Genomic DNA, 27,872 nt, shown 5'->3' on the forward strand with positions numbered 1-27,872 from the left:
CAATTACCGCCCCATCAGTCTACTCTCAATCATCAGCAAAGTGACGGAAGGTATCGTCGACAGTGCTATCAAGCGGCACTTACTCACCAATAACCTGCTCACCGATGCTCAGTTTGGGTTCCGCCAGGATCACTCGGCTTCAGACCTCATTACAGCCTTGGTCCAAACATGGACAAAAGAGCTGAATTCCAGAGCTGAGGTGAGAGTGACTGCCCTTGACATCAAGGCAGCATTTGACCGAGTGTGGCACCAAGGAGCCCCAGTAAAATTGAAGTCAATGGGAATCAGGGGGAAAACTCTCCAGTGGCTGGAGTCATACCAAGCACAAAGGAAGATGGTAGTGGTTGTTGGAGGCCAATCATCTCAGTCCCAAGTCATTGCTGCAGGAGTTCCTCAGGGCAGTGTCCTAGGCCCAACCATCTTCAGCTGCTTCATCAATGACCTTCCCTCCATCATAAGGTCAGAAATGGGGATGTTCGCCTCTAGCCAAGCTGTTCCAGTACAGCTACAACACTGGCATCTACCCGACAATGTGGAAAATTGCCCAGGTATGTCCTGTCCACAAAAAGCAGGACAAATCCAATCCGGCCAATTACCGCCCCATCAGTCTACTCTCAATCATCAGCAAAGTGACCCCTCAAATAATGAAGCAGTCTGTGCCCACATGCAGCAAGACCTGGACAACATCCAGGCTTGGGCTCATAAGTGGCAAGTAACATTCGTGCCAGAAAAGTGCCAGGCAATGACCATCTCCAACAAGAGAGAGTCCAACCACCTCCTCTTGACATTCAACAGCATTACCATCACCGAATCCTCCACCATCAACATCCTGGGGGTCACCATTGACCAGAAACTTCACTGGTCCAGCCATATAAATACTGTGGCTACGAGAGCAGGTCAGAGGCTGGGTATTCTGCAGCGAGTGACTCACCTCCTGACTCCCCAAAGCCTTTCCACCATCTACAAGGCACAAGTCAGGAGTGTGATGGAATACTCTCCGCTTGCTTGGATGAGTGCAGCTCAAACAACACTCAAGAAGCTCGACATCATCCAAGATAAAGCAGCCCGCTTGATTGGCACCCCATCCACCACCCTAAACATTCACTCCCTTCACCACCGGCGCACAGTGCTGCAGTCTGTACCATCCAGCGGATGCACTGCAGCAACTCGCCAAGGCTTCTTCGACAGCACCTCCCAAACCCGCGACCTCTACCACCTAGAAGGACAAGAGCAGCAGGTACGTGGGAACAACACCACCTGCACGTTCCCCTCCAAGTCACACACCATCCCGACTTGGAAATATATCGCCGTTCCTTCATCGTCGCTGGGTCAAAATCCTGGAACTCCCTTCTTAACAGCACTGTGGGAGAACCGTCACCGCACAGACTGCAGCGGCTCAAGAAGGAGGCTCACCACCACCTTCGCAAGGGCAATTAGGGATGGGCAATAAATGCCGGCCTCGCCAGCGACGCCCACATCCCATGTACGAATAAAAAAAAAAGTCTCAGGATAAGGGGTCAGACATTTAGGACTGAGATGAGGAGAAATTTCTTCACTCAGAGGGTTGTGAATCTTTGGAATTCTTTGCCCCAGATGGCTGTGGATGCTGAGTATATTCAAGGCTGAGGTTGATAGATTTTTGGACTCTCAGGGAATCAAGGGATATGTGGATTGGGCGGGAAAGTGGAGTTGAGATCGAAGATCAGCCATGATCTTATTGAATGGCGGAGCAGGCTTGAGAGGCCATGTGGCCTGCTCCTGCTCCTATTTCTTATGTCCTTATGTTCTTAAAGCAGATTCAGTTGTACAGGGCCTTGGTCAGATCCCATCTGGAGTACTGTTTTCAGTTCTGGGCACCACACCTCAGGAAGGATATATTGGCCCTGGAGGGGGTGCAGTGCAGAATCACCAGAATGATACCTGGGCTAAAAGGGTTATGTTATAAAGACAGGTTGCATAGACTAGGTTTGTATTCCCTCGAGTATAGAAGATTGAGGTGTCATCTAATCGAGGTGTTTAAAATGATATGGGAGATACAGAGTAACTATTTCCTCTGGTGTGGGAATCCAGAACAAGGCACACAATCTTAAAATTAGAGCTAGGCCATTCAAGAGTGGTTCAAGAGTGAAATCAAGAAGCACTTCTTCACACAAGGGATAGTAAAAATCTGGAACTCTCTTCTTGTGGATGCTGGGGGTCAACTGAAATTTTCAGGATTGAAATCAATATATTTTTGTTAGGTAAAGGTATCAAGCGATATGGAGCAAAAACAGGTAAATGGAGTTGAGGTACAGATCAGCCATGTTCTAATTTAATGGCAGAACAGGCTCGAGGGGCCGAATGGCCTACCCTGTTCCTAGATTGTCTGGTCATGCATCTCATTGCTGTTTGTGGGACCTTATGCGCAAATTGGCTACTGCATTTTCTTACATTATAAAAGTGACTACACTTCAAAAATACTTAATTCACTGTAAAGTGCTTTGGGACGTCCTGAAGTCATGAAAATCGCTATATAAATGCAAGTTCTTTCTTCTTTCTTTTAGCATCTCACCCAACTGATGCACAATTGCCAGCGATGTGCAGCAACATGAAAGAGAGAACTCCCAGAAGCTCAGTTGGACCACCCGCAAACTTCTTAAATTGTTTAATGTTAGGTACTCGACTAACATTAAAATTTAAACATTTTGATGCCATTGAGCAGAGCTCTGCACCTAGATACATGTATGTTTGCGTGGAGCTATGCCTCTCATGCTGGACTATAACTTGGTGTTATAAAATTGTTTACAATTGTCAACCCCAGTCCATCACCGGCATCTCCACATCATCTCATAGCCTGGCCAAAGAGTGATATACAGCCTGCGGCATAACTCAGCACTGCCAGCTCCATGAGCAGGTACCGGTGCCGGGGGACACATCGGGTGGGGTGGTCAGTAATGGTCTCAGCAGAAACGGCCAGCTGCATCGCTAGAGGTGCGTGCAAGCTGCCCTCTGGGGAGTTTTGGCCATCTTGGGTCCAGCAGCTGGAGCTGCAGCTTTGAACTGGCAGTAAAAACAGAGAAATGGAGGGGAATATTTAAACTTCAGAAAAGCGATCAGCGGTATAATCTTCTATTATCAGCAAATTTCCATTCATTGTCAGAAACATCGCTTCTGTCATGGCAGATAATCAAGGGCTTTAACCATAATATGACACTTGTTACAAATAGGATGCAACAATCACGTGCACGTTTAGCAAATGATGTGTTGGCCAACAGACTGCAAAGTGCTCTTCCTTATGCTGGCATTACATCAGTAGGTGCTGAAATTAATGGCATTCTTGTCACGCAGGTAACTGTAAAGCCTGCCGAGAGAAGGTGCTTGGTGGTGGTGAGGAGATCCCCGCAGTGCTCAACAGCAGCAGGCACCATGCTGGCAGCATCAGGCATCGGTCAATGACCGAATGGCTGTGGGGTGCTGGACGATGCAGAAAAAGTCAAATATAGCTGTGAGGAAACAAGAGCCAGGCAGAGAGAGAAAGATATCAGCAGCAGGACAAAAAGTGCAAAGAGTACAGCAGAAAAAAGGCAAAGGAAGATTTAAAAGAGAAACAGAACTGAAACAGAGTCAAACAGTAAGTAATGCAAATGCATTGTTATAAACTTAGATCAAAACTTTCCTGTACACAGTCAAGAAAATTCAACAAGGAAACTATTTCATTCATTTTCTTGGCCACAAAAAGGATGTCAAATTCCATCACCTTTCCTGTGGCACTTTAAGGTGCTGTTTGATCCTGAGCTGAATTTCCTTACCCACATTCGTTCCATCACCAACACAGCCTTCTTCCATTTTGGAAAGATGCCAGCCTCCAGCCTTACTGCTAGCAAAGCTCTAATCCATACCTTTATCATGTCATGGCTTGACTCCTCAAATCAGGATAAATGTTTGGAATAATCCATCAAGAAGAGTACTGGAGTCAAGAATATTAAGGGTTATCAAAGTGCAGTTGTATGCAGGACTGGGAGAGGTAGGGGCTACAATGGGCCAAATGTCTTTTTCTCATCCTCAGCTTTTCTTATGTTCTCCTGCACATAGAGGAAAACCAATTAAACATAGAGAAAAGTAGAAAAAATGGTATTCAGGAACTGTCTAACTACAGCACATGCTCTGTCAGTAGTACCCTTAAACCCTCACTAAAGAACTGCTGCCTCATATCTAGAGTGATTTAGTGATTAGATCTCACCTGGCAAACCTTAATCATAGGCTGGCCTACTCTCCAAGTTTTCATTCATTGTTTTTTCAAAAAAAAAATGAATGTAAGAAATGTATCTCCATTGCCCAGCAAAGTTCAGTTCAAGGTAAACCAGACAACTTTTCCATTGTTCCCTAAATCTGTTCCAGATGGTTCTGCCCTTCCCAGCCCCTTTGTCTTCACTATGTTGGCCAGAACTATAATGATGGCTGTAATACACACTACAGGAATGAATAAAACGATCTATACCAAACTTCAGAAGAATGACATATTCGTCAAGAGTCACGACACAGTTGTGCTTTCCTGCCTGATCATAAATCTACATTGTTTGGTATATTTCAAGTGGATTTTGGGCACAATATTAATTTGAAAGACATTATAGAATTTTACACTGATCCATGGAATGTATGAAGAGGAAGAAATGAAACTGTTCTTGGGTATTCTAAACCCTGACTGCTTTCCTACTGTTTAGTGTTATCGGGGTTACAGCATTGCTGCTGGTTGGGTCCTGGCATCAAAGGCCCAATGGAGGAGTTGGTTCCAGCTATCAACCAGTTTCAACTGAGCTAGTGCTGTAACAAAAAGCATTACAATGGGAGGTGAATGATACCTATTAACAAACACAGCATAAAAAGGCTCAACTACACAAGAAGACAGCCGCATTACCCATCACTTCCACATCAGGCATCACATACAGTAACATTAATGATAAGAGAAATGCAAGATCCTAACAACATTGGACAATCATTAGAACAGTGACAAGTTCATGAAAGGCAATATTCGTGGAACATTGGACAAAGTTTCAGGTAGTTTTTCTAAACACACTAACCTGTCGATATGTTCCATCCAATAAAGTATCTAGGTTACGTAGAGGCGTGGGAGTTTTGTCCTTGAAATGTGTTAAAAGTCGCCGTTGGATAGCTCTGTACTGTACAGCCCTTTCTGAAAGGAGCTCCTTGTACTTCTCAGCATTTAGCCGCAACTACAAAAACAATAGAAAGAATCTCACCCACTGCTCTGCTTCTAAAAATAAAAATAACTGTCCTTTGAGGCAAGTGCATTTGCTCAAAATACAAAATAAAATAAACACTCCAATTGCATGACATTATCTGGATTATGGCAGCAATGTAATCAATATTAATTTATGAAAACAGACCTCAAAATGCCGATCGACTAGTTGAAAGTACTCCTGCAAAGGAATGGGTCCAGGGAACGTGCACAGAAAGTCTTTGGTTTCTTCACTGGCAAAACTCTTTTCTAAACGCTGAATAAGTTCTTTTGTTATTAGCCAGAGGTCTTCAAACTCATCACATTGAACTCTGAAACGACCTGAGAAGTTGAATTAAAAATATATAAATGTTTCTTGCTGCACACTCATTTGAAAGGAATGAAAATTGCACCAGAGTTTTCAGGGTAACTTTTAAAATCCATAGTTCAATTTTTATTCATTGCTTATCAGATAATATCATTTTCTATTGAGTTCAACCAATTCCTACCTGCTTTGTCATTTATAAAAGCAACACTTTCACACATTTATATGGTTAACTGTTCTCATGTCCATTGTATGTCCAAAATTTCCTCTAAAATAAGCAATGTGCATAAAACCACAGTCCTTCAATACAAAAATAAAATTTATTTTATTGTTTAATGATTCATTTTCAATATTTTTCGACGATTCAAGTTATATTACATTGTAATTTTTTTGACTGTTAAAATACCATGTAAGCAACCAAATCACAGTAGATTTCTGTTCTTGTCTGCTTTAATTTAGCAACTCCAGCATCTGCAATATTTTGATGGATCTCGTATGAACATAACTATTCGCAATTTACAAAGGGGAGCCTGGCAGCACTCAAGAGAGAGCTGGGGCCTGGAAGCACTCAGTACTGGGATGTCCGGAGAGAACTTGAACAGGAAGTCTGACAGAAATAAGAGGGGCCCTGGGAGAAACTGGAGGTACTCCAGCCGAAAACTCCTTGAGGGTTTGGGAAAGTCCATGAGAACTCTGAGGGTGCTCTGGTCTGGAAGAACTGTGCTGGAGGTGGGGCGGGGGGGGGGGGGGGTGGGGGGGTGGGAGAAGGTGGTGGGGGGGGAAGATTACGCCCCAGGATCCTCTGGGGATGGCCTCTCAGTGAACTTGGGGTCAGGGCTTGTGGAGAACTCTGGGAGGAGATGGTCTGGGGCAGAAGGGGGTGATACGGGAGAAGTATGGAGGCTGTCTTACTTCCGCGAGAACTCCAGGAGAAAGCTGGGTGGGCGGGGGGGGGGGGGGTGATCTCGGAGAAATGGGCATGCCCGTGAGAACTTGAGGTGGGGGCTTCTCGTTTAGGAGAACTGGTCTCAGAGAACTTGGGGAGAGGACCATCTGGATGGATTCTGGGAGGAATGGTCTCAGAACTCTGAAGGGTGCTGTGTAGTTGGGAGAACTCAGAGGTAATCCTGGGAGTTCTTGCTGGATGTGTAGGGTAGAGGAAAGGCAACAGCCATGCACTGGAGGCAGGTGCCCTGGCTGATAGCAGAACATACGAATTAAGAGCAGGAGTAGGCCATTCAGACCCTCGAGCCTGCTCTGCCATTTGATAAGATCATGGCTGATCTGATTGTGACCTCAACCCCACTTTCCTATCTACCTACTATAACCTTTGACTCCCTTATTAATCAGGAATCTATCTAACTCAGCCTTAATACGAACATACGAAGCAGGTGCCTCAGTGAGTGGCACTGTCCTGGAGTAGGAACCTAGGAACAGGAGGAGGCCATTCAGCCCCTCAAGCTTGTTCCGTCATTCAGTTAGATCCTGGCTGATCTGTATCTTAACTCCAACAAGCTGCCTTGGTTCCGTAACCCTTAATACCCTTGCCTAACAAAAATCTATCGATCTCACTTCTGAAATTTTCAATTGACCCCCAGCCTCAACAGCTTTTTGGAGGAAGAGAGTTCCAGATTTCCACTACCCTTTGTGTGAAGAAGTGCTTCCTGACATCACCCATGTACAGCCTACCTCTTATTTTAAAGTTATGCCCCCTTGTTCTGGACTCCCCATCAGAGAAAATAGTTTCTCTCTATCTACCCTATCAACTCCTTTACTCATCTCAATTAGATCACCCCTTAATCTTCTATATTCAAGGGAATGCATGCCTAGTCAATGCAACCTGTGCTCAGAATTTAATCCTTTTAGCCCCGGTGTCATTCTGGTGAATCTGCACTGCACCCCCTCCAAGGCCAATATATCTTTCCTGAGGTGCAGTACAATGGTGCAGCATTCTGTTAACCATTTTCCCAGCTCAGGTTGTACTCCCACCAACAGTTGACTGTTCTCATGGAGTTCTTGCTGTGCTGGACCTCACTTTATCCAGAACCCAACTGCTGAGGTGCAACTCCACAGCGAAGGAGCATATCAGAACTCGGGCCTGCTGGAGAAAGGGAGTCTAACTTGAGAATGAGATTAGAAAGGGAGTGAAGGAGCAAGTTGGTGACTGATGCTGAAGGAAAGATGAAGGAAGAAAAGCACCTGCTATAGTATTGTTACTGCTGACCCTTACTGCAGCACTGAAACTTAGGGTCCTGCTGGCTGACGCAAGGGGAAGAGACGCAACATTGCCTGATGCAATGCCCCCTATAAGCATCCTGGATTGTCGAGGAATTATGCGAGATAAATGACAACACTAGAGACTGGCTGTGGTTTGGAGAGTCAAGCTATGATGATGACAGCAGTACTCAAACTTTGGTCCTGCTGGCTGATGTAAGGGGAGAAGCCCTGCAGTGTTTATTTCTATTTTGCTACAAGTGCAGTAGTTTCCCCAGTGGGAACGACAATGTTAAATTAGATTACAAATTGATTCATGGGTGATTTTAGTCCACGGGATCCAATTTAAGAGGGAAAGTGGTTGTTAATGAGTTAGACATTGCAATCTAAATCTCTCTTCTAATAAGGTTTTACATGAGGGAAGCACCTGGGGATTTTCCAGGTCTACAGTTTCAGAATTGGTTTATAGCCAATGATAATGCAATTAGTCCACAGATTTCACAGAAAAGTACAATTTGCACGTCATTCATGTGCTGTTTCTTGTTGCCTCTCCAAACTGAGACTCTTAAATCAGAAGGAAACCTCTGTAACATAAATCTACTCATAGTCACCATGATAACTCTCATTGTATTCATATAAACTGCTCACTCCACTCATATAATCCTCCTTTTTCACCCAAAAATATGCACAGTATTATATATGCGTTTTTATATTACATGCTTTATTTCACCCTCAATGTTTTTATTGGGTTGAGCATCACTGACTACTCCTGTAAACTGATCTCCAGTTCCCGATGAACCAGAGTGGTTCATATCTAAGTAAATGTGCAGAGACCTGGGGTTGAACAGAGAACCTTTGTCACTGTAGGCCAGATTACTGTTTATATCGCTTACTGCTATATGTTCTCCATCCTTTGGTAGGTGGAATAATATACACAATATCAGATCGTGGATCAGGCTATAAAAAAATACCACTTTATTAAAATATTTCACCACTTTTTTGAACATGGAACAGGTAAGAGTTCATTATATAAATAAAATATATATTCCATATATAATCAATATAATCAATATATAAATGAAACTCAGTACAAGCAGTATTTTTCCAGTAATTACAAACTTTTACTAATCTCTTCGAAATGTTAAAAACAACAAAGTTTCCTGCACTAATCCTCAGTCACTTACTTCTAATGTGGCTACTCACTACCACAGAGCTTCTGATTAGCTTCAGTCTCAGTCTCAGACTGACTGATTCTTGTTCCAATACAGCCAAAACATAGCTCCACGTCATTGAAGATATCCCAGAACAAAGGGAATTAAAATCAGTTATTTCTACAACTAAATTTAAGTGGCCAGCCAGTCACAGGATTCAAAATGGCAATGGCAATGGAATGTCAATGGCAATGGGAATGGGAAGGAATAGAACGGCTTGAATCATTCATCAGCCGTAAACATTTTGAATGATCTGCAGGATGGTAGCAGCAACCAATCTGCAAGCACCAAGGCCTTGTCCTGATGTGTGTCCATCAGCCAGTAAGGGGAGCACATTCCCTGCAGCCTGACAAATAACTCACAGTACCCAAATTTTAAATGTGTGCAACTTGAAACAAAAATATTTCATTTTGTCACACCAAATTAGAAATTAATGAAAGTTGACCAAAAACTTCAAATAAAGCTGAATACAAACCTGATGTATAGTTACACTGAAACTGCAGTGAGGCACAGACATGTCATAATGTAAGCTACAAGAACACCCAACATTCTATCGGAAGTATAGCAGAAAATTGTGGCCAACACTGCGGGGATTTCTTACAAAGCAACTGCAGGCTATTGTGAACATGTACTGTTACTGCTTGTTGCTAAATCTGATTATTAAATTATTAATTAAAATTGTCAGAGTGACACAAGAGGCACTCCTCTCCCCCACCCCAGATTCAGGCTGGCACTCTTGCCCTTCCCTCCCAGCCAATGTTCCCTCTACTTTTTTTTCCAGTCATGTGCAGAATGAATTTGGGATTGTGCACCGATATAAAGGCGGTGTGCGTCACCGTAAAAAATAAATCACAACTTTGAATAGAACATCTTTTTAGAAAACATTATTCAGGGTATATAACAAACAATTTACAAAATAATGGATATTTGTAACAATTTAATGTTTTTTTGGCTGATAACTTTATATAATTTATGAAATGGGTTTCTTAAGTTGTACTAGGATTGAGCAGACCAGTCTCGTTATATTGTATTAAAAATTATCTGATTGGAACAATTCCAATGAGCTTTTTGTTGAATCAGCTTAATGACTCTGATTGAAACAGAAATAAATTGCGTGCAATCAGAGTTTTAAAATTGAGTCAGAAATACAAAACATGTGTCAAATCAGTAAGTGTGAATTTGGGGATAGGGAACAGTATAACGTAACCTCTCCCCCGTCTCCCCTCCATTGAATCCTCAGTAGGGTTTAAAAAATTATTACATTACAATTGTACACCTTGTAGGTCTCATTAGTTTTGGCTGCCTCTGTGTAAGGCAGGGAGCAGTTTGGTCATTGGCCCCTCATCTGTGGCTGGGCGGGGACGCCTGGTCTCTCACTGACCGGGCGGGGACGCCTGGTCTCTCACTGACCGGGCGGGGACGCCTGGTCTCTCACTGACCGGGCGGGGACGCCTGGTCTCTCACTGACCGGGCGGGGACGCCTGGTCTCTCACTGACCGGGCGGGGACGCCTGGTCTCTCACTGACCGGGCGGGGACGCCTGGTCTCTCACTGACCGGGCGGGGACGCCTGGTCTCTCACTGACCGGGCGGGGACGCCTGGTCTCTCACTGACCGGGCGGGGACGCCTGGTCTCTCACTGACCGGGCGGGGACGCCTGGTCTCTCACTGACCGGGCGGGGACGCCTGGTCTCTCACTGACCGGGCGGGGACGCCTGGTCTCTCACTGTCCGGGCGGGGACGCCTGGTCTCTCACTGTCCGGGCGGGGACGCCTGGTCTCTCACTGTCCGGGCGGGGACGCCTGGTCTCTCACTGACCGGGCGGGGACGCCTGGTCTCTCACTGACCGGGCGGGGACGCCTGGTCTCTCACTGTCCGGGCGGGGACGCCTGGTCTCTCACTGACCGGGCGGGGACGCCTGGTCTCTCACTGTCCGGGCGGGGACGCCTGGTCTCTGATTGGTCACTGACAATTGCCTCGGTTTCGATTTTACTTCCTGGTGTGGTTTCCACACAGCCAATCAGCTGCTCGCTGACTGCATTTCCTAGCAATGCGGTAAACAATGTGGCGGCTGGGGCCGGAGCCACAGGATTGGTCTCTCGGATCTCCGGACACTCCTGCGCACCAGAGGCAGAGCAGCCTGACTGTTGGTGGAGCACTGGGGACCGAGAAGGCAGAACTGGGGAAGGGCCTGGGGTCCGGGCATTGGTCAGTGTTAGGGAGGGGCCTGGTGACTGGTTTGGCGCGCAGACGGAATGTTAAAATGCGCGGCACACGACAGACAGCTGTGCAGCCGCACATGCGCACAGCTTAGAGGGAACGGTGCTCCCAGCCAACCCTTACAGTCTATTCCCCCTTAACTCTTGGACTAATTGGATTGCTGTTTCTAAGAGCCAGCAAAGGCACGATGGGCTGAATAGCCTCCTTCTGCGCTGTAACATGCTATGAACTCATCCCCGTTCTCATTCGTTCTCTTCTCTTCCACCGAATTTACATGGCACCTTTTGCACTCTCTTGCAATTTACTCTGGCACTTTCTTCCTCCTGTCCCAGTTGACACCAGCACCTTCTCCCCCATCACCCTCGGTTCATTCTGACACTCTTCTATCCTCCCCCTTTCATTTCAAGCTGGCACTCTCCTCTTCTTCCACCCCTCCCCCACTTCAAGTTCAAGCTGGAGTTCTTCTCCACCTCCCTCCCAAATTCTCATTCATAATGCACTTTTCTTCCCTGGTTCTGCCCTTCTCTGCTGGTCTCAACTTCTACCTGACGTTGCTGCTCAAGGGGCCAAGCTGTGATTCACATTGTGGACAGGAGTTCCTCATCGTGTGGTAGTTTATCCAGCAGCATACAGCCCAAAGCAGCAAATGTAGGTCAGTGCCCAGAACAGCACTAAGTGATGGATCAAGGAGCCATTGATTTTTGCCTGTAAATGTGGACAAGTGGACACTGATTCCATAATTAAGTCCGTTTGAAATACAGATGGTCAGCATGCACTGTAATAGAATCAGCATGGGAGGAATTATGCTCATTAGCTTCTTGTTCATCTAAATCAGGTATCACTTTATGCTTTTACTGAAAGTAAAAATCAAGTTCAGTTTCAGAAGAAAATGTTAGCATTTCTGAACAAATTAAAAATGCAGGCACAAATATTGTCCTTTTTTTAAAAAAACATACTCTTGCACATTCAAAGAAGTTTATGGCAGAAAGAATACTTGGTGCTATCTTCTGTGCTCATTGCTGAAATGAAACAACCTTTACAACACAAGAGTGACCTTTGCATATACAGTAGGAAACCCTTTTCACCGTGCCATAGAAATGATTAAAGGGAAAAAGCTACAGAATGTTATTCTTGGAGAGTTCAAGACATTATACTTCATTTCTGCTTGGAACAATGGGAATCATGCTGCCAACAAGATAAAAAGGTCCTAAATACCAATAAGGAATAGAGCATGTGAATTAATGATTAGCTCACCATGTCTGATGTAGATTATTTCTGAATGTACACTTCATATACCATGCGTCGGTCACCTACCCAACCAGGAGAGAAAACAAAGTCTTTCCTTTTAAGAGACTTTTAGGCAGAACTAAGACATCCTCCCATAACCTGCAATTCTTTTTTGACTGCCAGAGGTATTAGCATAAGGTCAGTAAGTGACCCCAGAAGATCTCAATACCTTCTGACTCAAAGGTAAAGGTTAAACTGAACCTTAACAAATGAAGTATCTACAATTGAAACCAGACAATTTTTTTCTCCTTAAAACTGTGACCATCGGATAGCCATGTACAATAGCACTTATGAGGAGCTAATATTACATTACCAGCCTACTCATCCAGTAAGACGTTACATGCTCCTGTTCAAAGGGGCAAGGGAGAGAAGCATCATATGGGAAGACGACGCAAAAGAATAACTACAATATTTGAAATCATATAAACTCCCTTCTTATTAATATGTTGCATGCCCATGAGCAACTGTTGATTTGAAGTCAGTTAATGGGGATAATCACTGAAGATCATACTCACTTGACGTCTTTGAGGCTAGAAGTGTAACCGTTGCACCAGAGAGTAATTTAAATCCCAAAACGTTTATCTGCTCATCATCTGACTCTCCAAGAAAATCTGTTTTATAAAGAAAAATGAAGCGAATTGTAAACATAACTAAATAATAGTCACACATCATACCATTACAGAAAGTTCAACATAGAATTATTGCTCGTAGATTTTGTGAAGAAGTTAAAGCTACACATTTTCTAATTGTTTGATAAGTAAATAAACTGACTAAAAATATTAAAATGTTTTAAAATTGGAACTGAACTTTAAGAGCTAAAAATATTCCATTATAACCTTACAAAGACCTTGTCTTGCACAATATTTAAGAAAAAAAATGAATGGACCGTTTATAAAAGCATAGCTAATGGGGTATAAAATGTCATTATATATTATATGCATATGATAACAATTATGTTTACTGAGCTTTTTGTAACTGTATTGTTCCAAATGGAGCAACTCCGCTGAAATACTGAGTAGCTGAGATATGTAGTCCAGGGAGGTCTCCGGTTCGACACTCTGCTGAGTTCACGAACCTCAGTTAATCACTAACAGGGAGCTGCAATTGGGGTTAATTAGTTGGAGTGGGATTGCTATCCAGCAACCTTTGCTGGAAGTCTGTGCAAGGACAAGACCAGACTCAGCTGTGATCCCCCAGTGATAAAATATCCTGCTGGCACTCACAGGCCAGGCTCATACATGAAGAATGGCACCAGAACCCATGAAGCCACACTGACAAGGTGTCATGCTCTTCAGGACAGGAAGACAGACAATTGGTGGGATACGGTTGGGGAAATAAAAATGTGCTAAGTAGAGAATGAACAGTGTTACAGAAGTACAGTTTATGTTATATGCTACCTAAAGTTGATTTGCCCTGTAATTATTCCATAGTTACCGAGTTATAAATGACAATAACTCATGCCACATTTATGAAATTATTACTACAGTGTAGAGTGCTTACCTGGAAAGAGAGCCACGAGATTTACAGGAGGTTTGTTTGTGTCAATTGTTATTTTGTGAGCAGCATTCTTAGATGGTTGAACTGGTTGGCAAACTAAGTTCAACGGCAAACTAAATTTACACTGTACAATTCGAGGAACACCTGCAAGGCAAGATTACTTTTAAACTTTGGAACAAGACTTTGTATAAAGATTTACATTATGCAGCTATATTTTTTAAGCTTACTTCCAAGCAATACTTTGCTCACGTAATCTTATCCTCATCATTTGAACCTCTCCATCATTACACTGTCAAACTTTTGACCATGAGATGATTTTGTTCCTGATTTCTCTACAATTACCATCAATAGCAGGATGACTTGAGGTGTGGTTTGTGAGCCAGGATCAGCTCTTTCCCCCCTCAAAGGCTATTTGTTCCCTTCTCATAGGTGAAGTGTTTTTCTAAACTGATCTGGTCCATCTAAGAACTAGAGAAATTTACTTGTGGAAAGTAGCTATATTCAAAGCCATGGTGAAGATGTGGAGATGCCGGTGATGGACTGGGGTTGACAATTGTAAACAATTTTACAACACCAAGTTATAGTCCAGCAATTTTATTTTAAATTCACAAGCTTTCAGAGGCTTCCTCCTTCCTCAGGTGAACGTTCACCTGAGGAAGGGGGAAGCCTCCGAAAGCTTGTGAATTTAAAATAAAATTGCTGGACTATAACTTGGTGTTGTAAAATTGTTTACAATGGTGAAGATGGGAACCAAACTCTATTATTGGGGTTCTGATTCCATTACACTGGAGCTAAGAGACAGCCTTTGTGCATTAACTCGTATTTTTTTGCTATCTTGTGATAATAAACAATGAAATCACATTTTTCATTATAACAGCCATATGTCTGAATGGAATAACATGCCAGCTACCTATTGGTAATGGTTCTACACAATTGCATGTTATCCAGTATCACACCAGTAAAAAGCCCTTCCGGTTCTCGTTCAATTGATCACATCAATGGACAGAAACTAATTCTTCATATTATTAACCACTGGCTACTTGAGAGGTTAAAGTAAAATCCAGAATATCTTACATTAAAAAGGTTTTTAATTTAGAAACTTGGTATAAAGAATATAGTGTACAAACTCCCTTGCCCTCTCCTCTGAATTCACCACTCTCCTACCCTCACTAATCCTCTCCTCCCACATAAATTCTCCTACCCATATTCACGGCCACCCCCTTGACCTGACCAGCTCCCATGGTCTCTCTACTTGCACAGTCTCAATGACAAGGCCCTCTCCGACCACTTCCTTGTATCCCTCACCCCCTATATCCTCCTACCCTTTCCAACCCCAATTCCTTCTGCGTCCACCCTGAGAAAAACTCCGCAAATTCATTGACAGCTGCACTGTCAAACTCCTAACTGCCCAGCCTTTGGACCCCCATTTGCCACAATCCTTCTGCAGCTGTCGATTTGCTCAACCACTCCCTCATCTCCACAATTGATGCCCCTGTCCCCAGCAAAGCTTTTACTGTCTTCCACCCTGGTTGTTCCCATTGGTATGGCCTCCACATTCACTCCCTCAAGTCCAAGGGGCACAGATGTAAGCATATCTGGCACACAATCGGTTTAGCCATTCAACATTAGATTTGGCTAGACCGTATCAATCACTATGGGCTTAACTCTCCTCTGCCAAAACTGCCAACTATACCAGGCTCATATTAAAGAGAAATGATAACCTGTCAGTCTCTTTTCTCCACTATCAAATGTCTCCTCAAACCCCACCCGCCCCCCTCCATCCTCACCTCCAACAAGACAAGAAGCTCATGAACTTCTTTGTCACTAAGATCAAGACCCAACCGTGAAGCTGCCTCTGTTGCTTCCTCCACTTTTTATTTCCCACCCAGTAAAACCTATCTCGAGACTCCCCCTGCTCTTACTCTAAATGTGTGTCTCTCTCTCTAGCTTATCTTCGATCCACTCCCATGCCTCTACATGCTCATCTTGTCCATGAGACTGGTGTCCATAATCTTCAGCTCATCGAAACTCTGGTGTCAAATCAAGTCCCACTTTCCCATTACCCCTCGTCCTTGCTGACCTACACTGGCTCCTGATCCCCCAGCTCATCAAATTTAAAATTCTCATACTTGTGCTTAAATCCCTTCATGGCCTCAACCTTCCCTATTTCTGTAACTTCCTCCATTCCTGCAACCTACCCCCCACCCCGGAACACTCCGTTCCTCCAACTCTGGCCTCTTGTGCATCCCCCCCTCCCTTCACCCCACCATTGAGAGCTGTGCCTTCAGCTGCTTAGGCCCCATGTTCTTGAATTCCTTCCCTAAACCCCCTCCACCATCTTCTCCTCCTTTAAGACCCTCCTTAAAACCCAATTCTTTGACCAAGCTTTTGGTTACCCTTCCTAATGTCGCCATTTTTGGCTCAGCATCCATTTTTTTGATTCTGCTTCTGTGAAGAACCCTGGGACGCTTTTCTACATTAAAAGAACTACATAAATGCAGGTTGTTGTGAGGGATGGCATTGGCTATAGCCAGCAATGTCTTATAACTCTAATCCCTAAATTTTGGTCACACTGAAATATGGGAGAGGGGAAACTATCATAGTGATAGTCAGAACATCTTACCAGCTCAGTTTTGAGCATTTTCTGCTGTTTTATAGAAAATAATACAAACATTATTGTTAAGACCTTGCTATGAAATTCTTTACAATACTCAATCAGAAACAAATAATTTAAAAAATTACTATTACAATATCTATTATATCACCTGTTAATAACAGATCAATGTCTAACTGATACAAAATAATGGTCACATCTCATGGGAAGACAGTGGGTAATAGAGTGTATGGGGTAAATGTTTACGATTTAGTACCTGGCCGGAGTTTGGGCAATAGGAGAGCATATCAGGCATTTGGGCTGGAAGATGAGGGAACCCAATTGTCTGCCTGCCCAACACTCTGTCCATTATCTAAAGTTTACCTTAATTTACAGAGGCACACACTGAAAGCAGAAAAGGCAACCATAAAAAAAATGATTCAACATGATTTTCTACAGTTTATATTTATGTATGACTCATTGAAACCAGTTTCCCATCGGATCTTTAGTGTCCAAGTTATTTAAAAATTGCCCTATATTAATATTCATTACCAAAATAAACTTTGCCACAGTATGACACTCAAATACATTTAACAAAGCATTCACTGAAAGACAATGGCATTTTTTTGTTCCACCAGTAAACATTTATAAATTCAAACTTAATAGCATTCTATGATGTGGGGATGCTGGTGATGGACTGGGGTTGACAATTGTAAACAATTTTACAACACCAAGTTATAGTCCAACAATTTTATTTGAAATTCACAAGCTTTCGGAGGCTTCCTCCTTCCTCAGGTGAATGTTGTGGAAATGAAATCCTCGAATCCTTCGCATTTATAAATCACAGAACAATGCCTGGTGATTACAGACAGTCTTTCCAACTGCCCGTTGCCACGGCAATCACAGTGTGCAGACAGAGAGGTGTTACCTAAAAGGCCACTGAATATACAAACCACCAAAAAAACAAGAGAGAGAGAGGCAGAAACAAACATAGAAAAGACAGAGTATTGATGCTGTCGCAGCGATGCAGTCATCGTGGGGAATACTGGTGTAGAGTGCCGAGACATCCATCGTGGTGAGAAGTGTTCCTGGTTCAACTGGTCCGTGGGTACTGAGTTTTTGTAGGAAGTCTGTAGTGTCGCGACAGAAGCTGGGGGTTCCCTGTACGATGGGTTTCAGGATGCCCTCGATGTATCCAGAGAGGTTCTCACACAGGGTTCCGTTGCCTGATAAGATAGGACATCCGGGTGTGTTGGCTTTGTGTATCTTTGGGAGGCAGTAGAAGTCTCCCACGCGGGGAGTACGTAGGATGAGAGCGCGTAGGATGCTTTGGAGGTCTGGATCGAAGGTCTTGATCAGTTTGTTGAGCTGGTGGGTGTGTTCTTTGGTCGGATCTGCGGGTAACCGTCTGTAGTGTTCCTGTTTGTCCAGTTGTCGGTATGCTTCTTTGCAATAGTCCGTTCTGTTCTGTATGACGATGGCTCCTCCTTTGTCCGCTGGTTTGATGATGATGTTGCGGTTGGTCTTGAGAGCGTTGCGTTGTGCTCGGGTGACATTCTGGACTGTCTTCTGAGTGCGGCTGATGAATCCAGCATTGACGCATTTCCTGACAGCTTGAGCATACATGTCAAGCTGAGGGCAGCGACCTTCCGGAGGAGTCCAGTGTGACTCTTTCCTCTTCGGTTGCTGTACCGCGGATCCCTCTGTCTGCTGTTCCGGATCGTTGATTGTCTCATTGGGTTCGCTGCTGAAATCTTGGGGGTTGTGGAAGTATTCCCGGAGCCTCATTCTCCTGATGAATTCCTCTGTGTCCGCCGCGACACTAATGGGGTCCATTTTGGTAGTGGGGCAGAAATTGAGCCCTCGGCTGAGAACTTCGATTTCGTCTGGTTGAAGGGTGTGGTCGGACAAATTGACGAGAGACTTCCCTGTGGTTGCAACCGTGGTACCGGGGGAAGCTTGGTCGATGCTGGTGGTGATGCCGAGTTTCTCAAGCTTCCTGCTCTTGGTTTTCATGTAGGCAGCGTAGTTCCGTTGCCTCGTCTGTTTGGCGGTATCTCGTAGCTGGTCTGCTGTGTCCTGAGTACAGGTTGAGAGTATGGACTCTATCTTAGTTTCGAGACAGAGCATCAATACTCAACACCAACAGCCGCCAATCTCCAGATGCCATCCTACAACTCATCCGCTTCATCCTGGATCACAATGTCTTCACCTTCGATAACCAGTTCTTTATCCAAATACACGGAACAGCCATGGGGACCAAATTCGCACCCCAATACGCCAACATTTTCATGCACAAGTTCGAGCAAGACTTCTTCACTGCACAGGACCTCCAACCAACACTATACACCAGATACATAGACGACATTTTCTTTCTATGGACCCACAGCGAGGAATCACTAAAGAGACTACACGATAACATCAACAAGTTCCATCCCACCATCAAGCTCACCATGAACTACTCCTCAGAATCAGTTTCTTTCTTGGACACACGAATCTCCATCAAAGACGGGCACCTCAGCACCCCACTCTACCGCAAGCCCACGGACAACCTCACGATGCTCCACTTCTCCAGCTTCCACCCTAACCACGTCAAAGAGGCCATCACCTATGGACAGGCCCTGCGAATACACAGAGTCTGCTCAGACGAGGAGGAACACGATAGACACGTACAGACGCTGAAAGATGCCCTAGTAAGAACGGGATATGACGCTCGGCTCACCGATCGACAGTTCCAACGGGCCACAGCGAAAAATCGCATAGACCTCCTCAGAAGACTAACACGGGACGCAACCAACAGAGTACCCTTCATCGTCCAATACTTCCCCGGAGCGGAGAAACTACGCCATGTTCTCCGCAGCCTTCAACATGTCATCAATGACGACGAACACCTCGCTATGGCCATCCCCACACCTCCACTACTCGCCTTTAAACAGCCACCCAACCTCAAACAGACCATCGTTCGCAGCAAATTACCCAGCTTTCAGGAGAACAGTGTCCACGACACCACACAACCCTGCCACGGTAACCTCTGCAAGACATACCAGATCATCGACACAGATACCACCATCACATGAGAGGACACCACCCACCAGGTGCATGGTTCATACTCCTGTGACTCGGCCAACATTGTCTACCTCATACGTTGCAGGAAAGGATGCCCCAGAGCATGGTACATTGGCGAGACCATGCAGACGCTGCGACAACGGATGAACGGACACCGCGCAACAATCGCCAGACAGGAGTGTTCCCTCCCAGTCGGGGAACACTTCAGCAGTCAAGGACATTCAGCCACCAGCCTTCGAGACACACGACAACGCAAAATCGTCGAGCAGAAATTGATAGCCAAGTTCCGCACCCATGAGGATGGCCTCAACCGGGATCTTAGGTTTATGTCACGCTACACGTAACCCCACCAGCGAACAAATGTTATCTGTTTTTAATATAACGGGTCATTTGCTGTCTTTTCCATGTTTGATTCTGCCTCTCTCTCTCTCTCTCTGTTCTTTTTTTTGGTGGTTTGTATATTCAGTGGCCTTTTAGGTAACACCTCTCTGTCTGCACACTGTGATTGCCGTGGCAACGGGCAGTTGGAAAGACTGTCTGTAATCACCAGGCATTGTTCTGTGATTTATAAATGCGAAGGATTCGAGGATTTCATTTCCACAACATTCACCTGAGGAAGGAGGAAGCCTCCGAAAGCTTGTGAATTTCAAATAAAATTGTTGGACTATAACTTGGTGTTGTAAAATTGTTTACAAATAGCATTCTATCAAAGTGACAGGCTTGCTGATTGACAGCCTCATCCTTGAACGCTGACTACTTGTGTGTTTAAAAAACTTTCAGACATTGTCACATTTCACTCCCCAGACACAAAAAAAAATCACATTCTGCGAGAACACTTGTACAGCATAGCAAAAGGGCGGAGTACAGAGACTGCTTCAATCTGTAACACGCCTGTGATCTGAAGAAGTGGACACATTTTATCCAGCATTATTTGTGGAGAGGGTGCAAAATTATTATAGCGCTCCATCAAGTTTTCAACTGGATGCTGAATTTGAAACTCTCTTACCCTTTCGTTGACAGCATTCCCACACAGAATGAGTTGTCATTGGGAACATGTAAAGTTTTAAATATTTACTTACATAAATGACCTAGACACTGAAACCAAATGTAAGATAGTCAAATCTACGGCGATAGCTGAGTCACGGGCTGTAAGGATTTAGATAAATTACGTCACTGAGCTGAAAAATGGCAAATTAAATACACTGATAAATGTATAGAATCATAGAAGTTTACAACATGGAAACAGGGCCTTCAGCCCAACATGTCCATGTCGCCCAGTTTATACCACTACGCTAGTCCCAGTTGCCTGCACTTGGCCCATATCCCTCCATACCCATCTTACCCATGTAACTGTCCAAATGCTTTTTAAAAGACAAAATTGTACCCGCCTCTACTACTGCCTCTGGCAGCTCGTTCCAGACACTCACCACCCCTTGAGTGAAAAAATTGACCCTCTGGACCCTTTTGTATCTCTCCCCTCTCACCTTAAATCTATGTCCCCTCGTTATAGACTCCCCTACCTTTGGGAAAAGATTTTGACTATCGACCTTATCTATGCCCCTCATTATTTTATAGACTTCTATAAGATCACCCCGAAACCTCCTACTCTCCAGGGAAAAAAGTCTCAGCCTATCCAACCTCTCCCGATAAGTCAAACCATCAAGTCCCGGTAGCATCCTAGTAAATCTTTTCTGCACTCTTTCTAGTTTAATAATATCCTTTCTATAATAGGGTGACCAGAACTGTACACAGTATTCCAAGTGTGGCCTAACTAATGTCTTGTACAACTTCAACAAGACATCCCAACTCCTGTATTCAATGTTTTGACCAATGAAACCAAGCATGCTGAATGCCTTCTTCACCACCCTATCCACCTGTGACTCCACTTTCAAGGAGCTATGAACCTGTACTCCTAGATCTCTATGTTCTATAACTCTCCCCAACGCCCTACCATTAACGGAGTAGGTCCTGGCCCGATTCGATCTACCAAAATGCATCACCTCACATTTATCTAAATTAAACTCCATCTGCCATTCATCGGCCCACTGGCCCAATTTATCAAGATCCCGTTGCAATCCTAGACAACCTTCTTCACTGTCCACAATGCCACCAATCTTGGTGTCATCTGCAAACTTACTAACCATGCCTCCTAAATTCTCATCCAAATCATTAATATAAATAACAAATAACAGCGGACCCAGCACCGATCCCTGAGGCACACCGCTGGTCACAGGCCTCCAGTTTGAAAAACAACCCTCTACAACCACCCTCTGTCTTCTGCCGTCAATCCAATTTTGTATCCAATTGGCTACCTCACCTTGGATCCCGTGAGATTTAACCTTATGTAACAACCTACCATGTGGTACCTTGTCAAAGGTTTTGCTAAAGTCCATGTATTCCACGTCTACTGCACAGCCCTCATCTATCTTCTTGGTTACCCCTTCAAAAAACTCAATCAAATTCGTGAGACATGATTTTCCTCTCACAAAACCATGCTGACTGTTCCTAATCAGTCCCTGCCTCTCCAAATGCCTGTAGATCCTGTCTCTCAGAATACCCTCTAACAACTTACCCACTACAGATGTCAGGCTCACCTGTCTGTAGTTCCCAGGCTTTTCCCTGCCGCCCTTCTTAAACAAAGGCACAACATTTGCTACCCTCCAATCTTCAGGCACCTCACCTGTAGCTGTCGATGATTGAAATATCTCTGCTAGGGGACCCGCAATTTCCTCCCTAACCTCCCATAACGTCCTGGGATACATTTCATCAGGTCCCGGAGATTTATACACCTTGATGCGCGTTAAGACTTCCAGCACCTCCCTCTCTGTAATATGTACACTCCTCAAGACATCACTATTTATTTCCCCACGTTACCTAACATCCATGCCTTTCTCAACCATAAATACCGATGCGAAATAGTCATTTAGGATCTCACCCATCTCTTGTGGTTCCGCACATAGATGACCTTGTTGATCCTTAAGTGGCCCTACTCTCTCCCTAGTTACTCTTTTGCCCTTTATGTATTTGTAGAAGCTCTTTGGATTCACCTTTGCCTTATCTGCCAAAGCAATCTCATGTCCCCTTTTTGCCCTCCTGATTTCTCTCTTAACTCTACTCCGGCAATCTCTATACTCTTCAAGGGATCCACTTGATCCCAGCTGCCTATGCACGTCATATGCCTCCTTCTTCTTTCTGACTGGGGCCTCAATCTCCCGAGTCATCCAAGGTTCCCTACTTCTACCAGCCTTGCCCTTCACTTTATAAGGAATGTGCTTACCCTGAACCCTGGTTAACACACTTTTGAAGGCCTCCCACTTACCAGACGTCCCTTTGCCTGCCAACAGACTCTCCCAATCAACTTCTGAAAGTTCCTGTCTAATACCATCAAAATTGGCCTTTCCCCAATTTAGAATTTTAACTTCTGGGCCAGACCTATCATTCTCCATAGCTATCTTAAAACTAATGGAATTATGATCACTTGTCCCAAAGTGATCCCTCACCAACACTTCTGTCACCTGCCCTTCCTTATTTCCCAAGAGGAGGTCAAGTTTTGCCCCCTCTCTAGTCGGGCCATCCACATACTGAATGAGAAATTCCTCCTGAATACACTCAACAAATTTCTCTCCATCCAAGCCCCTAATGCTATGGCTGTCCCAGTCAATGTTGGGAAAGTTAAAGTCCCCTACTATTACCACCCTATTTTTCTTGCAGCTGTCTGTAATCTCCTTACATATTTGCTCCTCAATTTCCCGTTGACTATTTGGGGGTCTGTAGTACAATCCTATCAACGTGATCTCTCCCTTCTTATTTTTCAGTTCTACCCATATAGACTCAGTGGACGAACCCTCGGATATATCCTGTCTCACTACTGCAGTGATGTTCTCCCTAATCAAGAACGCAACTCCCCCTCCTCTCTTACCTCCTGCTCTATCTTTCCTATAGCATCTGTACCCTGGAACATTGAGCTGCCAGTCCTGCCCCTCCCTTAGCCATGTTTCAGTAATAGCTATAACATCCCAGTCCCATGTGCCCATCCATGCCCTGAGTTCATCTGCCTTGCCCATCAGACTTCTTGCATTGAAATAAATGCAGTTTAATCTCGACTTCCCTTGGTCTTTGCCCTGCTTTCTCAGACCATCTGTCCGGTCATGTTTTGTACACTCTCCCTTACTGCCTTTTGTTTCTGTCACCACTTGACTTCCTGCATCGGTTCCCATCCCCCTGCCACATTAGTTTAAACCCTCCCCAACAGCACTAGCAAACACTCCCCCTAGGACATTGGTTCCAGTCCTGCCCAGATGCAGACCGTCCAATTTGTACTGGTCCCACCTCCCCCAGAACCGGTTCCAATGTCCCAGGAATTTGAATCCCTCCCTCTTGCACCATCTCTCAAGCCACGTATTCATCCTAGCTATCCTGTCATTCCTACTCTGACTAGCCCGTGGCACTGGTAGCAATCCTGAGATTACTACCTTTGAGGTCCTACTTTTTAGTTTAACTCCTAACTCCCTAAATTCAGCTTGTAGGACCTCATCTTGTTTTTTACCTATATCGTTGGTACCTATATGCACCACGACAACTGGCTGTTCACCCTCCTCCTCCAGAATGTTCTGCAGCCGCTCTGAGACATTCCTGACCCTTGCACAGGGAGGCAACATACCATCCTGGAGTCTCGGTTGCATCCGCAGAAACGCCTGTCTATTCCCCTTACAATCGAGTTCCCTATTACTATAGCTCTGCCACTCTTTTTCCTGCCCTCCTGTGCAGCAGAGCCAGCCACGGTGCCATGAACCTGGCCGCTGCCACCTTCCCCTGGTGAGCCATCATCCCCAACAGCATCCAAAACGGTATACCTGTTTGAGAGGGGGATGGCCACAGGGGACCCCTGCACTACCTGCCTGCACCTCTTACTCTGCCTGGTGGTCACCCATTCACTTCCTGCCTGTACTCCCTTTATCTGCGGTGTGACCAACTCGCTAAACGTGCTATCCACGAGTTTCTCTGCATCACGGATGCTCCATAGTGAGTCCACCTGCAGCTCCAGCTCCGAGATACGATCGGTCAGCATTGTTAGAAAAAAATATACGGCCAAAGTATAAAATTAATACAATTAGCATAATTCCCTAAGAAAGGGATTTTAGAGTAATAACAGACTTGTCATTGCCTCAACAATGTACAGAGGCAGTTTAAAAACATTTATAAAAGATCTTGGGATATTGTGGCAGAACTCAAATACAAGTCTACAGTGGCTGTGTTAAGGATCTACCTAGCACTGGTCAGACCACACATGCAGAACTGTGTCTGGTCACACTGCACAAAGGCTTTAAATGCATTGAAGCGAGTGCAGAGAAAAACAGCAAAATTATCTCAGTGGAAAGGAGATGCATTATAAGAACAGATAAATCTCTACAGTCTGCAGAGAAGACAGTTAAAGGGAAGGGATCCCATTGAGGCGTACAAAATATGAAATGGTTTAGGTACTACAAGACAGGCTAGTAGGACTTGAGTTTAAATTAATGAAATAATTTTAAAACAGATGTAGTTCTTTATAGAATCATAGAAGTTACAACATGGAAACAGGCCCTTCGGCCCAACATGTCCATGTCGCCCAGTTTATACCACTAAGCAAGTCCCAATTGCCTGCACTTGGCCCATATCCCTCTATACCCATCTTACCCATGTAACTGTCACTTTACATGAAGGTGTTGCTTTTGTATTCTGTGCCTCTAGATGCAAAGCAAGGTGGAATATCAGTTAGACTGCAACTGTGTTTGCAGTTCTGGGCTTCCCATTATACGGAGCACATGAGAGCAATATTCGTATTTACAAATTAGGGCGACAAAAGAAAATAGGAAATGCAGGAGGAACTTATTATTTTACTAAAAGGATGGTGAGTATATGGAACAGATTACAGGGACAGGTGCGGGGGGGGGGGGTGGTGGAGGGGTAAAGAAGGAACTTTAATGGGTTTCCTAGAAGGAACTGGACAGATTCTTGTCAACAAATAGGATTTGGGTTATTAGAAATGCACTAAGGGAATACTGTGGATAAGTGGACTAGACGGACCAGGGGGTCATCTCCTGCCTTATACTGTTAAAATAAGGACAGAATGTATGACTTTAAAATGGTGACTATATTACATTACACTTTACCAACAACTCGCATTTATATAGTGCCTTTAACGTAGCAAAATGTCCCAAGGCGCTTCACAGGAGCGTTATCTGACAAAACTTGACACCGAGCCACATAAGGAGATAATAGGATAGGTGACCAATGGCTTGGTCAATGAGGTAGGTCTTAAGGAGCATCTTAAAAGGAGGAGAGGTGGAGAGGCAGAGAGAATTAGGGAGGGAATTCCAGAGCTTAAGGCCTAGGCATCAGAAGGCACGACTGCCAATGGTTGAACGATGAAAATCGGGGATGTGCAAGAGGCCAGAATTGGAAGAGCGCAGAGATCTTGGAGGATTGTAAGACTGGAGAAGGTTACAGAAATAGGGAAGGGCGAGGCCATGGAAAGATTTGAAAACAAGGATGAGAATTTTAAAATTGATGCGCTGCCGGACTGGGAGCCAATGTAGGTCAGTGAGCACAGGGGTGATAGGAGAACAGGACTTTGTGTGAATTAGGATACGGGCAGCAGAGTTTTGGTGGGACTAATAACCTTTCATCATCCTAAGTTTTCTTATAAACTACCGTAAGGCTGCAGAGTGTCTATTGGTAACTACATCTTCATCGGAATCAATTTAAAGTTTCAACTCACATCAAATAAAGGAAAATACAACTACACCCCTCAAAAAATTTTTAACTAAATTAGATCAATTGCCAAAGCTTCACATAAAAGCAAGATGTTTACCACGCACTTCTACAATTTACAACAGCTTCAACCAGAAGGCCTTGAACGATTTTGTAACAGAAATAATTTAAACAAAGAAAGCACTCACACAGCAGCAGGGTGTCAGAGCATTTGATAATTGCTTTACAATTCGACGAGCTCAAGCCCCAGTGACTGTCCATACTCCATCCTGTCTGTCATGTGAGATGGTACTTTTCAGTACTCAGCCTCAGGTGGAGGTTTGCCTCACCCAGGGATACAATTGATGACTGTAACTCAGATTTGCCTTTGGGAAACTGCAAGGCTCCCTGTAGCCAATTTCCAAATCAGTGAGCAATGCAAACGAACCCCGATTCTAACTATTTGCTTTACCTCATGAAGTTGTGTAGTGACACAAGTGAAGGGGATGAGAATTCAAAGGGCAATATCTCATTTAAAACAAAATGCCAAAATCTGAATTTTGTACCTTAACACCATTGTATACATCAACACTGAACTCACACAACTATTTTTCAATTAGCTGCCTATATTAGGATCCTACTAGACTATATTACGATCTTTGAGAACTGTGCACTTATTCATTTTTTACATTATGGGAAGCCTTTTCAATGAATTGAATGTGCTTTCTGATGTGCAAGGCAGTGACATTAGTTGGTGGAGATTCTGATCTCTGCAAATAAAGCCATCCTGTGATTCACTAATGCAGCTCATTGACAAAACTTTAATCAGTGGTTATTCCTCCTCCTCCATTTTAAATTTCATGTTTTGAATCATACTTTGTAAAGTGCAGGAGATAGAATAGAGAAAGAAGTGCTATCCAAAATGTTATAACAGACTTTGCTGTACTATGATGTTTTGCTTCCCCCTTTGCTGCAGTCCACTGGCAATCAGATCCATCTACAGAGGTTGCATTGATTGGTGTGTATCAGATGCACAGAACCAAGTCTGGAGTGCTGCAAATATGTACTGTATCAAGGGTTGAGATGCTCAAGCACTTTATCAATGTTAACTCAACCCAACATTTGTTACTTTCATTGAACAAATTGTATCCCAATTTCAAAAAGAACAATTTCTATCCTTTTCCTATGTTCAGATTACCATGTTCCTTTTTTGTTGCTGGAGGTGCTATGATTGTGAGTGGCACAAGGTCAATGTCTCTTGTGTGTACAATGTGATTTAGCCAGATGTGATATTGGGAATTATTTTACTGGATGATCCAGTGAAATACCTGGTCCTCTATGTATTGTAAAAATACATGCATCAAAAGATAGAGACACATCAGAATGCTCCCACAGAAATTCAGGGCAAATATCTCTTCTGAATTAGTATCAATTTTAAGTTTGATCTTGGCATAACATTGCACTCTGAAAATTACCAGCATGCAATTAGGGTTAATCGTGACCTATTGTGGCAC

General features: G+C 44.1%; 1 protein-coding gene across 3 annotated transcripts in view; it reads right to left on the reverse strand.

The window, feature by feature from the left end:
- The window catches only part of bbs9 (Bardet-Biedl syndrome 9), a 439,766-nt gene that overhangs the window by 312,650 nt on the left and 99,244 nt on the right, over positions 1-27,872 (reverse strand). For all 3 annotated transcript variants that reach the window (XM_067981846.1, XM_067981843.1, XM_067981848.1), the window contains 4 exons: positions 13,971-14,111; positions 12,986-13,081; positions 5,385-5,557; positions 5,058-5,210 (listed from right to left, as the gene is read on the reverse strand). In XM_067981846.1, the coding sequence (XP_067837947.1) occupies positions 5,058-5,210; positions 5,385-5,557; positions 12,986-13,081; positions 13,971-14,111 (563 nt within the window). The remainder of the gene's footprint in view (positions 1-5,057; positions 5,211-5,384; positions 5,558-12,985; positions 13,082-13,970; positions 14,112-27,872) is intronic.

This window comes from Heptranchias perlo, chromosome 3, assembly GCF_035084215.1.
Source record: "Heptranchias perlo isolate sHepPer1 chromosome 3, sHepPer1.hap1, whole genome shotgun sequence".
Taxonomy (NCBI): Eukaryota; Metazoa; Chordata; class Chondrichthyes; order Hexanchiformes; family Hexanchidae; genus Heptranchias; species Heptranchias perlo.